The sequence below is a fragment of the Mustela putorius genome, unplaced genomic scaffold (assembly GCF_011764305.1).
Source record: "Mustela putorius furo isolate JIRA1106 unplaced genomic scaffold, ASM1176430v1.1 tig00003834_pilon_pilon_pilon, whole genome shotgun sequence".
NCBI classification, from domain to species: Eukaryota; Metazoa; Chordata; class Mammalia; order Carnivora; family Mustelidae; genus Mustela; species Mustela putorius.
Genome location: NW_025421987.1, coordinates 131,922,583 through 131,943,535, shown reverse-complemented (window position 1 = coordinate 131,943,535; position 20,953 = coordinate 131,922,583). Strand labels below are relative to the sequence as shown.

At 38.8% G+C, this 20,953-nt stretch overlaps 1 protein-coding gene across 9 annotated transcripts in view; it reads left to right on the top strand.

Annotated features, from left to right (window-relative positions):
- The window catches only part of CNOT10 (CCR4-NOT transcription complex subunit 10), a 79,513-nt gene that overhangs the window by 25,701 nt on the left and 32,859 nt on the right, over window positions 1–20,953 (top strand). For all 9 annotated transcript variants that reach the window (XR_006609290.1, XR_006609289.1, XM_045089079.1 and 6 more), the window contains 5 exons: window positions 4,684–4,770; window positions 5,419–5,502; window positions 7,668–7,785; window positions 12,841–12,990; window positions 14,849–15,051. Coding sequence is in view for 7 of the 9 variants with exons in the window: in XM_045089079.1 (XP_044945014.1) it covers window positions 4,684–4,770; window positions 5,419–5,502; window positions 7,668–7,785; window positions 12,841–12,990; window positions 14,849–15,051 (642 nt within the window). In the remaining 2 variants the exon portion in view is untranslated. The remainder of the gene's footprint in view (window positions 1–4,683; window positions 4,771–5,418; window positions 5,503–7,667; window positions 7,786–12,840; window positions 12,991–14,848; window positions 15,052–20,953) is intronic.

The window sequence follows — 20,953 nt, the reverse complement described above, 5'->3', positions numbered from 1 at the left end:
GTCATGATTCCAGGGTCTTGGGATCGAGCCCCACATTGGGCTCTCTGCTCAGTGGTGAGCCTGCTTCCTCCTCTCTTTCTGCCTACTTGTAATCTCTGTCTGTCAAATAAATAAATAAAATCTTTAAAAAAAAATCAGAAGAATTATGCCTACCCTCAGGTGGCCCACATACTAGTAAGGAGAGACAGAGGAGTTAAAATTTTGATTAATGGCGGCAACTGACTGGCTCACTTAGTAGACCGTGTGACTCTTGGTCTCAGGGTCGTGAATTAGAAACCCACATTGAGCATGGAGCCTACTTATTTAAAAAATAATTTGAGGGGCGCCTGGGTGGCTCAGTGGGTTAAGTCACTGCCTTCGGCTCAGGTCATGATCTCAGGGTCCTGGGATCGAGCCTTGCATCGGGCTCTCTGCTCAGTAGGGAGCCTGCTTCCCGCTCTTTCTCTGCCTGCCTCTCTGCCTACTTGTGATCTTTCTCTCTGTCAAAAAAATAAATAAAATCTTTAAAAAAAAAAAATTGATCAGTAACCTAAAAAAAAACAAATATAATTTACATCTACAGAATCTAACGTTTTAAGATGTACAGTTCAGTGGCTTTTAATATACTCACTGAGTTGTAGAATTGTCATCATTATCTAAGTTCCAGAACATTCCATCACCCCAAAAAGAAATGCTGTATCTGTTAGCACTTTTCCCCTTCCCTCAACCCTTGGCAACCACTAGTGTACTTTCTATCTTTATGAATTTGACTGTGCTGGACATTTCATATAAATGGAATTATATTAATATATGGCCTTCCATGATTGGTTTCTTTCACTTGGTGTACCTTCAAAGTTTATCAAGTTGTAGCGTGTACTTCATTCCCTTTTCATGTATTTCATTCTTTTTTATGGCCATGTACTCCTCCACTATATGGATTTGGCACATTTTTTTATCCATCGGTTGATGGTCATTTGGGTGGTTTTCCACATTTGACTAATATAAATGATGCTGCTGTTAACCTTTGTGTACATATTTTTGTGAAGGCATATATGTTTTCATTTCTCTTGGGTATATATTTAAGAGTGGACTTGCTGGATCATATGGCAGTTCTATGTTTAATCTTAGGAGGAACTACTAGCCTGTTTTCCAGATTAGCTGCACTATTTTACATTCCTACCATTTTTGCCGACCTTGTTATTACCTTTTTTTTTTTTTTTTAAACATTGTAACCATCCTGGGGTGCCTGGGTGGCTCAGTGGGTTAAGCCTCTGCCATTGACTCAGGTCATGATCCCAGGGTCCTGGGATCGAGCCCCACATTGGGCTCTCTGCTTAGCGGGGAGCCTGCTTCCTCCTCTCTCTCTGCCTGCTTCTCTGCCTACTTGTGATCTCCGTCTGTCAAATAGATAAATTTAAAAAATTAAAAAAACAAACCATTGTAACCATCCTAATGGATGTAAAGTAGTATCTCATAGTGGTCTTAATTTCTGCACTTACTAAGGGAGTGTGTTTGTATCTTTTCACTGGTGAAATGTTCAATTTACTGGATGTAAAGATTACAATTAAGACAATAGAAATCCATAATTTGGATAGACAGGGCTGCTTTCACTATAGAGAAAATTTCATTATTTAAGTTCTTTAGAAAGAGTGCGTATTTATGATGTATTCTGGAATAAGGGATTTGGTGTACATTAAGAATTCTTTTTAGTTCTAATGGGGTTTTTATTTTTAGACTTTATTTGTATTTTTAATTATTTGTTTTTTTGAAGATTTTATTTGAGAGTGTGCGCATGCATATGTGCAAGCAGTGGGGAGGGCCAGAGGGAGAGGGAGAAGCAGGTTTCCCACCAAGCAGGGAGCCCAGTGTGGGCTTTGGTCCCAGGGCTCCAAGATCATGACCTGAGCCAAAAGAGACACTTAACTGACTGAGCCACCAAGGTGCTCCAAGATTTGATTTGATTTGATTTTTTTTTTTAAGATTTTATTTATTTATCTGACAGACAGAGATCACAAGTAGGCAGAGAGGCAGGCAGAGAGAGGAGGAAGCAGGCTCCATGCTGAGCAGAGACCCCAATGTGGGGCCCGATCCCAGGACCCTGGGATCATGACCTGAGCTGAAGACAGAGGCTTTAACCCACTGAGCCACCCAGGTGCCCCCCGCAAGATTTTATTTTTAAGTAATCTCTACACCCAGTATGGGACTCAAACCCACAACCCTGAGATCAAGAGTCACATGCTCCACTAAGCCAACAGAGGTGGGTAGGTACCATGAGGTGCCACTTTTGTTTTTTGTTTTGCTTGTCCTCTAGTTGTCAAGGGATGGTCATTCTCTCTTTCTGTTCCTGCCCTTTTGTTAGAAAAGGAGTATTTGTAGGGCTCCTGGGTGGCCCAGATGGTTGGGCATCTGCCTTCAGCTGAGGTCATGATCCTGGGATCTTTTTTTATAGATTTTACTTATTTATTGGGGACAGAGAGAGGGATCACAGTAGGCAGAGAGGCAGGCAGCAAGAGAGGGAAGCAGGCTCACTGCTGAGCAGAGAGCCCGATGCGGGGCTCAATCCCAGGACCCTGAGATCAGAACCTGAGCCAAAGGCAGAGGCTTTAACCCACTGAGCCACCCAGGTGCCCCTCTCCCTTTCCTGCTGCTCTCCCTGCTTGTGCTCTCCCGCTCTCTGTTAAATAAGTAAAATCTTAAAAAAAAAAAAAGTATTTGTAGAAAACAGATTGTTAATAGTACTTTCTTTCTACCTGTCTAAGTTCTCTAAGTTTAAAAATAAACATTAGCATTACTTTTTACAATTTAACAGATGTGGATAGAAAGGAACTGAGTTAAATCATCTTAGCATTATTCCTAAACACTGTGTGGTAAAATACTTTGTTTTTATATTCAGTACTTATGAATGAGTTGATAAAAATATAATTCTGTTCAGCAGATGCTTGTGTCCTTTGCTAGATACTAAAGTAACAAAAATAAAAACCTTGTAGTTTACACTTTGTGTGAGAGGAGAAAGATGGGGCAGCGTTTCTCCAGGCACTTGGAGGAAGGCAGGTAGGGATGATTTTGGAGAAGTTTAAGGGCGCCAGTTGGTTGAGTGTTCAACTCTTGATATTAGCTCATGTCATGATCTCAGGTTCATGAGATCAAACCCCATGTAGGGCTTTGTGCTCAGTGTGGAGTTGGCTTGAGATTCTCACTGCCTCTCCTTCTGCCCTCCCTCCCCAGATAAATAATTAATTATCTTGGAGAAGTTTGGATGTCTGATTTGGGCCTTGAAAGATGTAATATAATATAATTCAACTAGTCAGAAGCAGAAGGATGGAGCAGAGTAACTGTCATGGCAGAGAAAACATCACAGAAGGTGTGAGAGTGGTACTTGGAGGAATTTCTGGTAATCTGAAATGCATACTATACCTGAAAAATGTAGGTATAGGAGATCAGGAGATGAGATTGTCCACTCAAATATTGGTCACATTGTGAAGGATTTGGGATATTACTGGGAACCTAGTGTATGATGTTGGCAGTGTTTGTGTAAGAAAAAGCTTATATGACATGGGGGCACCTGGGTGGCTCAGTTAGTTAAGTTTCTGCCTTTTTCTCAGGACATGATCGCAGGGTCCTGGGACTGAGCCCCACGTCAGTGGAGAGGCTGCTTCTCCCTCTCCTTTTCCCCAGTACCCCCCTCCTCAAATAAATAAAATCTTTTTAAAAAAATGTAGACATTGATCATTACATTTTGTTTTTAAGAATTTTTTTTTTAAGATTTTATTTATTTACTTGACAGAGATCACAAGTAGGCAGAGAGGCAGGCAGAGAGAGAGAGAAGGAAGCAGGCTCCCTGCTGAGCAGAGAGCCCAACCGGGCCTTGATCCCAGGACCCTGAGATCATGACCTGAGCCAAAGGCAGAGGCTTGACCCACTGAGCCACCCAGGCACCCAATCATTACATTTTTTTAAAATGTGAACATCAAAAGTTTAGAAAAGGGCTGCCTGGATTGCTCACTCGGTTAAGCATCTGCCTTCTGCTCAGGTCATGATCCCAGGGTCCTGGGATTTATCCCTGCATCTGGCTCTCTGCTCAATGGGAAGCTTACCTCTCCCTTACCCTCTGCCTGAAGCTGCTCCTGCTTGTGCCCTGTCTCTCTCTCTCTCTCTCTCTGACACATAAATAAATAAAATCTTAAAAAAAAAAAAATGGAAGTTAAAAAATAAAGAAGGAAATGACATCTGTTTTAGGTTCAGAAAGATAATCTTGAGTTTTGCCTGAGTAATATCCATGCTTTTTAAACCTGGTATATCATCTTCAATGAGAGTTTCTCAAAAGTAGAATTTTCTTTAAAAAAAAAGGGAAGGGGGCATGCGACATTAAGTGTCTGCCTTTGGTTTGGGTCCTCACCTAAGTCCTGACCAGGACCTGGTATCGTGGGATCCAGCCCCGTGTAAGGGCTCCCTGCTCAGTGGGGAGTCTGCCGGCCGTGTTCCTTCTCACTGTCTCTGTCAAGTAAATAAAATCTTTAAATAATTTTTTTTTCCTGTTATCTGCTCCAGATTATTACATCTGAATCTCTGGGTGTAACACCTGGGATTCTGTAGTTTTTAAAATGTTTTAGGTGATTCAGATAAGCTTACTTATAAATCACTGATTTAAATTATGGTAAAAAATTTTTAATTAATTTTGATTAACTTTGTTTAAACACCCTACAGACTGGTAATAACACCAACAAAGACGGATTGAATCATAAAGCTGAAAGTGGAGCCCTAATAGAAGCTGCAAAATCAAAGATACATCAGGTAGCATAAATTCTAAGAGAGGTTATGCATCACTTATATTTACTAATAGTTAAGAATGATGAAGAATATGATAGATCATTGAAAGCAGTAAATAATTCAAGGCATGTATGTTTGTTTGGCTTTTAAGTATTATAATTTAATAGCGTATTTATCCTTCTAATTATATTTGCTTAAAATGATAATACAACATCTTTTCTTTTAATTACTTAAGGAAAGATTAAGTGAAATGGCCAGGGAATGTATTGGATGATAAAATCAGTTTGTAGACTACAAAAATTCATTCTTAATTAGTCAGGTACAGATAAAAAATGGTAGGAAGTAGAGAATTGCTGAATCACTATATTGTGCACTAAAACTAATACGGTACGTTAATTATATGGAATTAAAATATAAATTTTTTTTGAAAATTTTAATATTTTTGCTTGGAATTTAAGTATAAATTTTATTCTACCATGTTTTTTGTTTTTGCTTTTTAGAATGTATTCTAAGAGTAGAGTGAAAATAGGTTATTTGAGATAATTTAAAACTTGCTTTTGAAAGTAACTGTTGTAAACAGATTGGCTTGAACTTTCATTTAATTAGAAAGTAAAACTTCCAGCGTGTGTAAATCCATCACAGTTCTCACATACTAGCATTTTCCTTTGACAGTATAAAGTAAGAGCTTATATCCAAATGAAGTCCCTGAAAGCATGCAAAAGGGAAATCAAGTCAGTCATGAACACAGCTGGAAATGTAAGTTTCTTCTTGATGTTTCTTTTCTTTTCTTTTTTCCAATTTGTAATAACTTTTATGCCCTAAAACTTTCTTGTTTGGATAGTAGGTATTTGTCAGTCTTAAATAATTTATTTTAGTCTATTATACTGTGTATATATATATACCACTAGATATAGAGCTTGACATTGGGATGTAAAATGGTGATCATACTGTGGCTATAATTTAATACTTTTCTCACTTAAAATTATAGCAAGCATTTTCACTTGGTGTGTAGCCCTCAAAACCACCATCTTAAATAGCTATCTAGTATTCTGGAAATGGCTTATCACAATTCACATAAACATGTACTGTTGGACACTTAGGGGGTTTTTTTAGTTTATACCAAAATATTTATTAAAGATGTACAGTTCAGCTGTATCCCAAACCTGCCACTTCCAGATGATCTCTGGCTTGATAGTACCTTCAATTTGACTAATGCTGCTAGAATATTTGAGATAAAATTACTCCTTCCTTCCACTCCCTCCACCCCACTCCCCCACTGATAACATAATTTTTAAGATTTTGGAGGAGAAAGAATTATGAACATTCTTGATGCTTTTGGGAAAACTGTTAACATTTTAAGTACGAAGTAATAAAGAGAAATAATTTGGTTTTGAACTATTGTAGTAGTTTGTACTACAAACAATAGTTTGTAGTAGAAATGGTTCAGGAAAAGTGACCCTAGAAATCCTAGGCAGGATCTACATTAGTCACTGGGTCAGTACTCAAGTGATTTTTTTTTTGAGGAGAACAAATTGTAGCCAAAGTCTGAGGAGGGTAGACTTGAGGCTAAGAGGGAAAAACCTAATTAGCCAGCTAACCATTATCAAATCTTTTTGAGATAAAAGACATGATCCTTGCCTTAACAGAAGCCATAATCACCAGGAAGAGAGAAACAGGAAAATAAATAATTGTATTGCAGGGTAGTAGTAATACCTAAATCAGGAGGAAGTACTGCTACCTGGAATAAGCTTTGGAAGCCCTTGTTTCCTCAACCTGAGGAAGAGCAAAGCATGAACAAGGACTTAGAAGAAAAGCCTATAGCTAAGCTAAAGTGAATAAATGATGAAACCAGGATCCCTGATGTCCTCCTAGATGAATGTTCAGTTTGTAGATCTGTGCATGCTTTTGCATTCTAAATAGGTATGATACACAGCCATCAAAAGAAATGAAATCTTGCCATTTGCAACAACGTGGATGGAACTAGAGGGTATTATGCTTAGTGAAATAAGTCAATCAGAGAAAGACACTTATATGATCTCCCTGATATGAGGAAGTTGAGAGGCAATGTCAGAGTTTGGGGGGTAGTAAAAGAATAAATGAAACAAGATGGGATTGGGAGGGAGACAAACCATAATAGACTCTTAATCTCACGAAACAAATTTAGGGTTGCCGGGGGGGAGGGGAGAAGGGAGAGGGTTGTGGGGTTATGGACATTGGGGAAGGTATGTGCTATGAAGTGTGTAAACCTGGCGATTCACAGACCTGTACCCCTGGGGCTAATGATACATTATATGTTAATTAAAAAGTAAAAAAGTAAATAAATAAATAAATAGGTATACAGATGATCCTCCACTGAGAGGATTCTTAGGGCAAGTGAAACATGGTCTGCCATCCAAAATGTGAAATTTGTCACATGCAAGATGAGCTCTCAAAAATAAGGCATTCTGTTAGGTAATTCTTCCATCCATAGAATGATACTTCTTTTTTTCTATCTGGAAAGGCATTGGATTATTTGTATCCCTTTGGGTTCTGATGAATGTGCATCTACCCTAAAAAATAAGGGAGACCTCCAGTCTTTCTAAACAGTCATTGAACTGAAGGACCTAATTAAATTGGCTTCCAGTTAGTAGTATAATAGATGAAGGCAGTCTGTTGATGATCTGCAGACTGTATTTTCATCCATATATACTGTATGTATTTTTTTTAGGCAGACCCTTAATTCAGTTGATAAGGTGCTCTCTGATAGGTTTAATTTTTTTAGAACGTGAAAGCAATGAAAAATTGTGAAGCTACAGTTTTTTGTGAGCACAACTTAAATGATTCATTTATGCTCTTGAATATATGCCAGTACAGCAGTATGATTATTATCTCACAATAGACATCTGAAAACAAAATATAAGCAACTTATATTTTCTTCACAGTCTGCGCCCTCTCTGTTTCTTAAAAGCAATTTTGAGTACTTAAGAGGCAATTATCGGAAAGCTGTGAAGCTATTAAATAGTTCAAACATTGCTGAACATCCAGGATTCATGAAAACAGGTAAAAGAAAATTGTGAAATTCTAGTATTGTCTTCCTGGCTCTGAAGTCTCTATTGTTGTTTGTTTCATCCAGTGCTCTTCAGTATGATTTTTGCTGATTTTTTAAAAAATGAAATGTTTTATTATTTCTGCTGCAAAAAATTCTTAAGAACTTATTCATTATTTGTTTCCACTTTATTTTATAGATATATTTATTTATTTTAGAAAGAGCAGGAGTGTGCACGGGGAGGGCCAAAAAAAGGGTTGGGGGAGAAAGAGAAAAGAGAGAAAAGCAGACTCCCCACTGGTTGCTGAGCCTGAGGCTGGAATGATCCTAGAGCCTGTGTCAAAACCAAGAGTTGGATGTTTAACCTACTGAGCCACCCAGGTACCCCTATTTATTTCCATTTTAGAAGAAGCTTCTAAAAGTAAACTTCTCTTTCACTTCACATATGCTTTCTTTCCTTTCATTTTTTAATACCAGCCAACAAATTATGTCCAGGACATAAGGTCCTTGGGCTTTTACTTTGTGAAATGAAATCTTTTAAGGAAATGAGATGATAATGTTTTTACTTTTCCCTTTTCTCCCATAAAAGCTGTGAGCATATGATGATTTTTTAGACTATTAACTATAACAAAAATATTTCTATAAAGTTAAGAAGGTAATTATCATTATCTGTTCTCTATTTAGAAAGTTGCTGTTTTTTTAAGATTTTATTTATTTATTTGTCAGAGAGTGAGAGAGAGAACAAGCCAGTGAGCACAACAAAGGGGAGCGGCAGGCCTCCTGCCAAACAAGGAGCCAGACAGGGAACTACATCCCAGAACTCTGGGATCATGACCTGACCCAAAGGTAGAGGACTAAGGGACTGAGCCACCCAGGCATCCCTTTTAAGAAAGTTTTAATGAGGAGCAGCATCTGCGTGGCTTAGTCAGTTAAGCATCCTACTCTTGATTTGGGCTCTGGTAATGATCTCAGGGTAGTGAGATCAAGGCCTGCACTGGGCTCCGTGCTGGGTGTGGAGCCTGTTTAATTAAGATTCTGTCTGCCTCTGCCTCTCTCCCTGTCTAAAAAAGAAAATTTTAATGAGTTGCTTAATACTGTTGGTAAAATGAAAGGTAAAATATGAGGCTTTCTTTTAAATTCACATCAATGCTGTTTTATGGGGAGAAAGGAGGAAAATCCATTTATTCAAGAAGTGAAGTCAAACATTTGAAAATGTTTTATCCCAAGTTTAAAATGCAAAGATGGGGGGCTCCTGGGTGGCTCAGTTGGTTAAGTCTCTGACTTTTGGTTTCAGCTCAGGTCATGGTCTCAGTATTGTAAGTTTAAGCCCCACGTGGGGCTCTGTGCTCAGCGTGGAGTCTACCTTTAGGATTCTTTTCCCCTCCTTTCCTCCCCGCCTTCACATGTGCATGCACTCTCTCAAATAAGTAAATAAATAAATAAAATCTTAAAATGCAACAGATGAAATAAGTTTTTTGGGATGTTTTGTTTTAGATTCTATTCAGATACGAAGATAGAACACACATGCAAGGGCACCTGGGTGGCTGAGTCCATTAAGCATCTGCCTTTGGCTTAGGTCGTGATCCCAAAGTCCTCGGATCAAGCTCCAAGACGGGCTCTCTGATCAACAGGGAGTCTGCGTCTCGCTTTCCCTCTACCTGCCGCTCCTCCTTGTTGTGCTTGCTCTCTCTTTCTCTCTCCCTGTCAAATACATGAATAAAAGAAAATCTTAAAAAATAAAGCATACCTGCAGACATACTCACTGCCCCCTCCTCCTTACCCATTCTGTTAAGTGGGGTTGTAAAAGATGGAGAAAAGCAGTTTGTTCCATTACAGTTCTCTTGGATATTCTTTTTTTTTTTTTTAAAGAGAGAGGATGGGAAGCAAGCTCTCTGCTGAGCAGAGAGCCCGGATGTGGGCCTTGATCCCAGGATCCTGGGATCATGACCTAAGCCAAAGGCAGAAGCTTTAACCCAGTGAGCCACTCAGGTGCCCCTCTCTTGGATATTCTTTTTATTCTGAGTACCCATTTTTAACTCTGCTAAATTTTTGGTTTTGCTTTTTTTATTGTCATAATTTCCCCTCAGAGGCCCGTAACAGCCAAACACTGAAATGATCTTTCAGACTAAATATTCAGTATCTTTTGAGAAAATTTTGCTTAGGGTTGTCTTGATACAGATTTCAGAATCAATATTATTAGGCTCAGTGGGTTAACTCTCTGCCTTCAGCTCAAGTCATGATCTCAGGGTCCTGGGGTCAAGCCTCCCATCAGGTTCTCTGCTCGGCAGGGAGCCTGCTTCCCCCTCTCTCTCTCTGTCTGCCTCTCTGCCTGCTTGTGATCTCTCTCTGTCAAATAAATAAATAAAATCTTTAAAAAAAAATACTATTAGGCTCTACAGTGGAGTGAGGAGCAGGACATATAGTTGACTAGTCAACAGTTAAGATGATCTAATGGGGGGCGCCTGGGTGGCTCAGTGGGTTAAAGCTTCTGCCTTCGGCTCAGGTCACGATCTCAGGGTCCTGGGATAGAGCCCCACATCGGGCTCTTTGCTCAGCGGGGAGCCTGCTGCCCCCCCACCTGCTTGTGATCTCTGTCAAATAAATAAATAAAATCTTCAAAATAAAAAAAGTTCTAATGGGAAAGATTTTTATATAGTAGTTATATATTTTTTGTACTAGTATTTTTATATAGTAGTTATATATATTATGTACTAGTATTTTTCCATAGTTGTTAGTTTTAAAATATTTCATTCATTTCTCATTTGTAAAATTTAGTTTTTGCTGCTGATAAAATATGCTTATTGGAGAAGATTCAGGAATAGAACATTCCTTAAATTGTTCACAATGCCACTACCAGAGGCAGTCTCCTTTAAATATTTTAATGTATATCCTGCTATCTTCCGCTGAAGTCTACTATTTGTGTTTTTGAAATACACATCAGAAGAGAATCGTAGATTTCAGTATTAAGCATTAACTATTTTGAGTGTTAATTTTGTCAGTCTAGTCTGGCATTTTATTTTTTTAAACATTTTATTTATTTATTTGACAAAGAGAACGTGAGAAAGGGAACACAAGCCAGGGGCAGAGGGATAGGGAGAAACAGCTTCCTGCTGAGCAGGGAGCCTGATTCTGGGCTTGATCCCAGGACCCTGGGATCATAACCTGAGCCAAAAGCAGATGCTTAACGCCTGAGCCACCTAGGCACCCCAAGTCCGGCATTTTATATCATTGTGGAAAAGACTATCAGTAAATTGTTTTGGAGTATTTGGAAGCAGTTTACAAGAAGAAAACTAAAGGTTGGGTTGCTTTCATTACACCAAAATAAAGCCCAGAGAAATGAAGGGTTGAAATGTAAAAATCATAAAAGCAGCTAAAAAAAACTTGAATATTTTAATATTGTCGGGGGGGGAGACTTGAGTAAATTTCATCCAAAATGCAAGATCCATAGAGTTTAGGAAAGATGATTAGTATCACCTCATAAAAATATAAAACTTTTTATGATTAAACACACATACATACACACTGAAGCAGGTCATAAGATAGGTGACACACTGGCTTTGAGGACAATATTTCATTTATTTATTTATTAAGATTTTATTTATTTATTTGACAGACAGATCACAAGTAGGCAGAGAGGCAGGCAGAGAGAGAGGAGGAAGCGGGCTCCTTGCTGAGCAGAGAGCCTGATGCGGGGCTCAATCCCAGGACCCTGAGATCTTGACCCGAGCTGAAGGCAGAGGCTTTAACCCACTGAGCCACCCAGGCGCCCATGAGGACAATATTTTAAACAGATGTGACAGGATTCTGTAGCATACTAACAGGTAACCAATAGGAAAAACGTCCATATCCAAATTTTTAAAAATGGGTGAAGAACAGAAAGAAGCAGTGTGCGTATTACAGGATAAGAAATACAAATGCCTGGGGCGCCTGGGTGGCTCAGTGGGTTAAGCCTCTGCCTTCGACTCAGGTCATGATCTCAGGGTCCTGGGATCGAGTCCCGCATCAGGCTCTCTGCTTGGCAGGGAGCCTGCTTCCCTCTCTCTCTCTGCCTGCCTCTCCATCTACTTGTGATTTCTCTCTGTCAAATAAATAAATAAAATCTTTAAAAAAAAAAAGAAAGAAAAAAGAAATACAAATGCCTGGGGCGCCTGGGTGGCTCATTTGGTTAAGCCACTGCCTTCAGTTCAGGTCATAATCTCTGAGTCCCAGGATCCAGTTCCACATCAGGCTCCCAGCTCTGTTTCTCCCTCTGACCTTCTCAGCTCTCATGCTCCCTCTCACTTTCTCTCTCTCAAATGAATAAATAAAATTAAAAAAAAAAAAAACAAGGAAGGAAAGAAAGAAATACAATTGCCTAATAAGCTTGAGAAGATAGATGCTCAGCGAGTGATATTTAAAGATGAACTAAAAGAACAGTGGAGACTTTAGCAAGCAAAAGCGGTTATTATACTGTTTTATGTGTTCTTGCTATTCATTTAGTATGTTTCCATATCTATTGATTCTTTGAAGTTTCTACATAATATTTTGTTGTGTGGATGCAATGTGTATATTGTTACTAATGTTACTTTTTGTCCCTTGCATTATTGTATTATTTGCCTATAGTTATTTAAAAATCAGAAGAAGAGATTAAGCAAGCTAAGAAAATCAATGGGTAGGGTTAGTTTATCACCTTTAATAAAATATTTTATTTTTTATTTATTTTTTAAAGATTTTACTTATTTATTTGACAGAGAGAGAAAGAGATCACAAGTAGCCAGAGAGGCAGGCAGAGAGAGAGGGAGAAGCAGGCTCCCTGCTGAGCAGAGAGCCCGATACAGGACTCGATCCCAGGACCCTGAGATCATGACCTGAGTCGAAGGCAGAGGCTTAACCCACTGAGCCACCCAGGCACCTCTAATAAAAGATTTTAAAAAGGAAAGGAGCTTAGAAAATTTTCAGATGTCCTGAATTTCAGATGCCTTGTAAACTTTTCCATAAGGACTAGGTCGAATTGCTGTTGCACTGCCAATTCTTGTGTGGCATTTGTCAACTGTAACATTTTTGGACAAATTTATTTGTGTTTTTGTCAGGTGAATGCTTGAGATGCATGTTCTGGAATAATCTTGGTTGCATCCATTTTGCCATGAGCAAGCACAATTTGGGAATTTTCTACTTTAAAAAGGCTCTACAGGAGAATGACAATGTTTGTGCACAGCTCAGTGCAGGCAGCACTGATCCAGGTGAGCCCATTGCTGGTAGACAGTTTGTATTTTACTACTTGAGAGCATGATATTAAAGATCAAGCATCTGAGCACTGAGTAACATATAACATTGTTGAATCACTTATGGTGAGTGCTATGAAGTGTGTAAGCCTCATGATTCACAGACCTGTACCCCCTGGGGCAAATAATACATTATAAGTTAATAAAATTAATTTTAAAAAATAAATTAAAAAAACAAAAACAAAAAAAATATTGTTGAATCACTGTATTGTATACCCAAAACTAATATAACATGGTAAGTAAATTATACTGGAATTTTAAAAATAATTTTTTTTAAAGAATAAGTAGGTAGAGGGTATGTGCTATGGTGAGTGCTGTGAAGTGTGTAAACCTGGCGATTCACCGACCTGTACACCTGGGGCTAATCATATATGTTTATTAAAAATTTTTTTAATTATTAAAAAAAATAAAAAGAATAGGTAGCTGGTGATCAGTGTCTGGTCAAAATGCACCCATATGTGCCTACCTACAATTAACATTGACCCTGACCAACAGGTTCGACTCTGGGGATCTTTCGTAGATATGGCCACTTCAAATAGCAAGGTGGTAGGAGTAATTATCAAGGAAATTTAAATTACATTCACTTTTTCATGGATTTGAAAATCAGTAATCCATTAGGATAATTTTACAAAGCAAAGTATGTTGCCAAGATTTCTTGGCTACTTTTTTTGGTGTTTTTGTTGTTGTTGTTTTCTTTTGTTTTTTAAGTAAGCTATATGCCCAGCATGGGGTTTGAACTCACAGCCCTGAAATTAAGAGTTGCATCCTTTACCTACTGAGCCAGCCACGTGCCCCTAAACTAGTTTTATTATAGCTTCTTTCCAAGGTTTCACATGGGATGTTATAGGCAGCCTGACAGTCTTTATTTTTTTAATTTTTTGCACCTGATAATCTTTGAGCAAATTCCTGAAGTCTCTTATGTTAATAATCATATGCGATGGATCCTTGACCTGGAATGCTTAAAATCAACCAATTATTTAGCTTTTTTAAACATAAAAACACTGATGAAATGTGTATCCAAAATTATAAGTAGTCTTATTTTGTTGTAGACTATGAAACTTCAAATAAGCAAGTACACCATAGTCGTCATAGATACAGTATATTTTTTATTTTCATAGGTTCCCAAACCCCTGCTAACATTAGCAGAATACTTCTGGCTAAAAAAGCACATTACAATAAAATGGTTAACCAAAATGAAAATTAAAAAAGAAAGTGAATCTTCTAAAAAGGTAGCAAGGTGGTTTAAGATTCATAGAATCTAGTCAGTGGGTCCTATCTTTGTTTTCCTGTCTGGACCATTGTTACCTGGGTAGCTGGCAAATAAGAGACATTTCTGGCTACACCAGCACAAGCAACTGAGATGACTCTGGAGAATATTTGTGGGGTTGAAGATAAAGATCATCACTAGCAGAGAGCTATTACAACTTTACACTGGTCTAGAACACCTGGGTGGCTCAGTTGGTTAAGTATCTACCTTTGGCTCACGTCATGATCCTGAGTTCCTGGGATCCAGTTCCATGTTGGGAATCTCTGCTCAGTAGGGAGTCTGCTTCTCCCTGTCTCATGCTGCTCTTCTGGCTTATGCTCTCTCTGTCAAATAAAATCATTAAAACAACAACAGCAAAAACTTCACACTGGGGTCCATGATATTAAACAAGGTAGTATTTAAGTATTTAACAGTATTTTCAATGTAATGTAATTAATGTAATTAATACATTACATTAATGTAATTACATCAATGTTATGTAATGTGTGTTCAATGTAACTATTATTTTTAATCTAATGATTTTTTTTTTTACCTAATTTGTATCATTAGGCAAGAAATTTTCGGGAAGACCCATGTGTACATTGCTAACCAACAAGAGGTATGAGTTGCTATATAACTGTGGCATTCAGCTTCTTCACATTGGAAGACCTCTTGCTGCCTTTGAGTGTCTGATTGAAGCTGTTCAGGTTTATCATGCAAATCCCCGCCTCTGGCTAAGGCTGGCTGAATGCTGCATTGCTGCAAATAAGGGGGTGAGTGCTCCATGGATATCTTTTTGTTCAAAACACCTCCCCTTGCTTGTTACATAGAAAACAAAAAATACTTGGAAACACACAAGACGTCATTCTCTTATAACTCTCAGGGAATTTATAAAGATAGTCTGCTCTTTAACAGTTGGATAAAATATTAGTTTCTTAAAGTCATTTTTTAACATTCTGGTTCTTAAAATATAGCAGGCTGTATCAGCAGTCGCATTAAAGAGGTGAAGTCAACGAGAGGGCCATATCTGTTGGAACAGTGATCTACTAGCTGCTGGGTCAGGTTCCATATCATCTGCTGGCCTGGCCTGAGTATGGTATGTGCATCAGGTGGTTAGAGTAGGACTAAGACCATGAGTGTGGACAGAACTGTACAACACTACCTTTCCTTTGGTGCCTACGGGCTTTACTTTTGATTCCGTAAATGGTTCAGAATTCATGGATTATCAGGCTGTCTCCTTCACACCTTTGTCACCAGCGACTGTGAGAATTAGGCCAGTTTACATGGGTGTCCTTGCCTAGATTATCTGCATGTAGTGGTTGGTGGAAGCCTTTGAAATCTCAAGTGGGGAGTGGTCAGTAGGAGTAGAAGAAAGGTTGTATCAGAATTACCAGATGCCTGTATCACCCCCTTTCCTATCCCCAACCCATCCTTGCTGTGCTCTTTGGCTGTGTGGAGATTGGCAGGCCTGGCACCTGAGGTTTGCCTGCCATAGATGATATAGATGTTTTTACGCTCCTTCTACTGCTGAACAGCACTTCCTGAGGAACAGTTGCAAAAACTAACATTTAGAAGTATGTTTGCCTGGCAGTATTCACACATGATACTGAAGTAGTTTATGATTTGGTATGTATATACCACTAGGGGAAGAGATAAGTGCTGTCTTTGAAGGGCTTTAATCATTTATTTAAGTCTGATTTGTCTTTTAAAAGACAATTTTTTTTTTTTTTTTTTAAGATTTTATTTGAAGAGCGAGAACACAAGCAGGGAGAACAGCAGGCAGAGGGAGAGGGAGAAACAGGCTCCCTGCTGAGCAAGGAGCCTGATGTGGGACTCAGTCCTTGGACCCTGGGATCATGACTCAAGCCGAAGGTAGATGTTTAACTGACTGAGCCACCCAGGCACCCTAAAAGACAACTTTCTTATTGGATAATTCTTAAATTAACTGGCAATTCTAGGTAGTATTTATATTTTTTTAAAACAATCTCTAGAAATTTCTTACTCTTTTTTTTTTTTTAAGATTTTATTTATTTGACAGACAGAGATCACAAGTAGGCAGAGAGGCAGGCAGAGAGAGAGTGAGAGAAGGAAGCAGGCTCCCTGCTGAGCAGAGAGCCCGATGTGGGACTCAATCCCAGGACCCTGAGATCATGACCTGAGCCGAAGGCAGCGGCTTAACCCACTGAACCACCCAGGTACCCCTAGAAATTTCTTACTCTTTATTCCATTGATGAATGTAAGGGTTGGAGGCCTCTCATTTGGATAGTTATTGGAAACCAGGGAATTAGATCATCTTAGGAGTAGAGAAATACAGTAAGGTTTAAAATTACTTATTTTTAGAAATACCTTTAGGATTGTCTTCATTCTATGGATTTTATTATGAAATCCTCCTCCCCCCAATTTTCTTATACAAAGTTCTAAATTTCTAATTTTTTTAAAAAGATTTTATTTATTTTGAGAGAGAAGAAAGAGTGTGCACAAAAGGCAGTGAAGGGCAGACAGAGAGGGAGAAGCGGACTCCATGCTGAGTAGGGAACCCAGTGCAGGGCTCAATCCCAGGATTGTGGGATCATGACCTGAGACAAAGGCAGACACTTAATCAACTGAGCCACCTACGCGTCTCCAGAATTTCTGATTTTTAAAAAATGGTAGGGGTGCCCTGGATGGCTATGTCAGTTGAGCATCCAACTCTTGGTTTTGGCTCCCATTGGGATCTCAGAGTTATGGGATGGAACCCTGCATCCAACCCTGTACTCAACAGTGTGGAGTCTGCTTGGGATTCTCCCTCTCCCTCCTTTGCTCCTCCCCCCTGCTCATACACACTCTCTCTGAAATAAATAAAAAGTCTTTTTTTTTTTTTTAAGATTTTACTTACTCATTTGACAGAGAGGGAGACACAGCAAGACAGGGAGCACAAACAGGGGGAATGTTAGAGGGAAAAGCAGGCTCCCCACTGAGCAGGGAGCATGACGCAGGTCTCAATCCCAGGGTCCTAGGATCATGACCTGAGCCAAAGGCAGCCACTCTAAATGGACTGAGCCACCCAGGTGCCCCAGTAAATAAAAATTTTTTTTAAATGGTAAAGATGACTTGATTGCCATAATTTGGTGAATCTCGGAACACTCAGTTTGTGCTACAAATAGGACTTTATCAAAAATAATTATCTAGGTGTGCTTGGGTGGCTCAGTGGGTTAAAGCCTCTGCCTTTGGCTCAGGTCAGGATCCCAGGGTCCTGGGATCGAGGCCCGAATCGGGCTCTCTGCTCATCAGGGAGCCTGCTTCCTCCTCTCTCTCTGCCTGCCTCTCTGCCTACTTGTGATCTCTGTCTGTCAAATAAATAAATAAAATCTTTAAAAAATATAATAATAATTATCTATGTCTATGCTAATCCTTCTAAAAAGGATCTGAAGTGCCCTAAAAGACAGTGAAAACAACCCCCAAAATAATCCTGAATAAAACCAGAAACCAGGGGTGCCTGGGTGGCTCAGTTGTTGGGCATCTGCCTTCGGCTCAGGTAACGATCCTGGGGTCCTGGGATCCAGCCCCACATGAGGCTCCCTCCTTGGCGGGAAGCCTGCATCTCCCTCTGCCTGCCTCTCCTGCTTGTGTTCCCTCTCTCACTGTGTGTGTGTGTCTCTCTCTCTCAAATAAATAAAATCTTAAAAAAAAAAGGGGGGGGGAACAAAATCCCAATAAGTAATATAAACTCCAAATAAAATTCCATAAAATGTATTTACTCAGTATAGAAGGAATATTGAACAAAGCAGTTTGTACCTTCAGAAATAAAACCATTTTGGAGGTGCCTGTGTGGCTTAGTCTGTTAAGCAAGAATCTGCCTTTGGCTTGGGTTATGATCCCAGGGTCCTGGGGACAGGGTCCCTGCTTATTCCTCTGCCCCCCCCCCTCTTGTGCACTCTCTCACTCTGTCTCTCTCTCAAATCTTTAAAAATAAGTAGATAAATTCATTTTTTAATAAGAAGAACCAATTAATTGTTAAATTGGTGATGCTGAGATGATTTATGTCCTGTTTATGTGATGCTCATTGCTTCAGACCTGCTTTTAGCAGAAGCAGGGCTTACACTTATTGGTTCAGTGTAATATATGTGAGATCTGCTCATTACAGAATGTAGACGTAATTGTAGGAAGGTATTTAAGCAATGTAAGAGGCTACTATTAAAATATATAAATAAAATGTGCTGTTTATTTTTCTTAGTTCTGAAACTCAGATATGTTGAGTGCTATTGCTGTTATGGCAGTGTAAAGTAATATTTTAATTACATATGATTCTTTGACATCATGACTCATCTGACACACTTTCTGGCTATTGGTGTATTATTTAAAGTATAGTTTATTATTGTGGATTTTTATTTCCATTCCATCTTTGTTTTCATCTATTACATATTCACAATCTAGCCATCTGATCTGTGTGGATGACCTTAAAGATCAGGAAAGAATGTATGGATGAATCTGGGGCAACCGAGTGGCTCAGTGGGTTAAGCCTCTACCTTCGGCTCAGGTCATGGTCAGGGTCCTGGGATCGAGCCCTGCATAGGGCTCTTTGCTCAATGGGAAGCCTGTTTCCCCCCGCCCCCCTGCCTCTGCCTGCCTCTCTGCCTACTTGTGATTTCTCTCTCTGTCAAAATAAACAATAAATATTTATTATTTATAAAAATAAATAATAATTAAATAATATATAATGTTATTATATAATTATATATATAATATTTTATATAATAAAATAAATAAATAATAAATAAAATCTTTTTAAAAAATGTGTGGATGAATCAGAATCATTCTAAATTTATCACTACCACAAGGAAAAGAAGTCAGAATGGAAGTCTCTCCCGGTACTGGTTCAGAATATCCACATTCTGTAATTTTTCATTAATGTTGCTTGGCTACCTCCTCGACACAAAATTTCCAATCAGAGAGGCACCTAGGTGATTCTTTCGGTTAAGGGTCCAACTTATGGTCTCCACTCAGGTCATGATCTCACGGTTGTGCGATCATGCCCCTCATTGGACTCTGTGCTCAGTGTGGAGTCTGCTTCAGATTCTCTCTCCCTCATTATCTCTCAAATAAATAAATAAAATCTTTTAAAAATATTTTTTACTTAGGGCACCTGGGTGGCTCAGTGGGTTGAGCCTCTGCCTTTGGCTCAGGTCATGATCTCGGGGTCCTGGGATCAAGCCCCGCATCAGGCTCTCTGCTCAACCGGGAGCCTGCTTCCCCCCTTTCTCTCTACCTGCCTCTTTGCCTACTTGTGACCTCTCTCTCTCTCTCTCAAATCAATAAATAAAATCTTAAAATATATATATATATTCTCAAAAAAATATATAGTTTTTACTCAGAACAGTTCTGTTGTATTTTTAAGCATGTTGTATTTTTTAAGCACTGTGTATTATTTTTGTTTGAAATGAATATGCATGTGAGTCCTTGTTTTATTAGAAGTCATAAATAGAAGTACAACCATAATAAACTTATAGTAGGAACAACAACAGTACAGAAACATTATGCTTAGAGAAGGACTTTCAGCAGGGCACAGTTTAGCTCTGAGTTCATATGGATTGGCTCCAGTTTATTCCTGCATATGAGAATCTGCCTGACTTTATATGACTAATTGGGAATCCACCTCAGGTAACTCAGAGACTTTGAGTGAAAGGGACCATGAAGGCAGCTGACATCCACCATTAACTTGCCATAGTAAGATGATGCATCTTAGTGAAATATCCTAAAATACTGTATATGTGTAAGTAGCTTTTACTGTTTTTACTGGGTTTTAGGATTTTAATTTCCTAGAAGGCAAGAATTGAGCCCATGTAAATTTCAACATATAGCTTGTCCAAGTTTAGAAGTTGTTGACAATTTAATGCTTCCAATGAAGAAGGACAAGATTTGTGTTTTAGAAAATAGAGGTGTTTCCCTTTTTCATTGAGTTTTTGTGGCTCTCCTATGTTTCCTTACTCTGATGTCAAAGTACCGTAATATGCAGCATGGTTCCTGGGATGTAGAATGTTCTAAAGAAATGCTTGAGTCATTCTTGAATGGCCTTTTTTCCTTAGTATTACCTCAGACTTCATATTAAAATACAGCATGTAATGGACATCAGAAGAAAGCAGGAGTGGCAATCCTTATATCAGATCAATTAGATTTTAAGCCAAAGACTATAATAAGAGATGAGGAAGGACACTATATCATACTCAAAGGGTCTGTCCAACAAGAAGATTTAACAATTTTAAATATCTATGCCCCCAACGTGGGAGCAGCCAACTATATAAACCAATTAATAACAAAATCGAAGAAACACATCAACAATAATACAATAATAGTAGGGGACTTTAACACTCCCCTCACTGAAATGGACAGATCATCCAAGCAAAAGATCAGCAAGGAAATAAAGGCCTTAAACGACACACTGGACCAGATGGACATCACAGATATATTCAGAACATTTCATCCCAAAGCAACAGAATACACATTCTTCTCTAGTGCACATGGAACATTCTCCAGAATAGATCACATCCTCCGTCCTAAATCAGGACTCAACCGGTATCAAAAGATTGGGATCATTCCCTGCATATTTTCAGACCACAATGCTCTAAAGCTAGAACTCAACCACAAAAGGAAGTTTGAAAAGAACCAAAATACATGGAGACTAAACAGTATCCTTCTAAA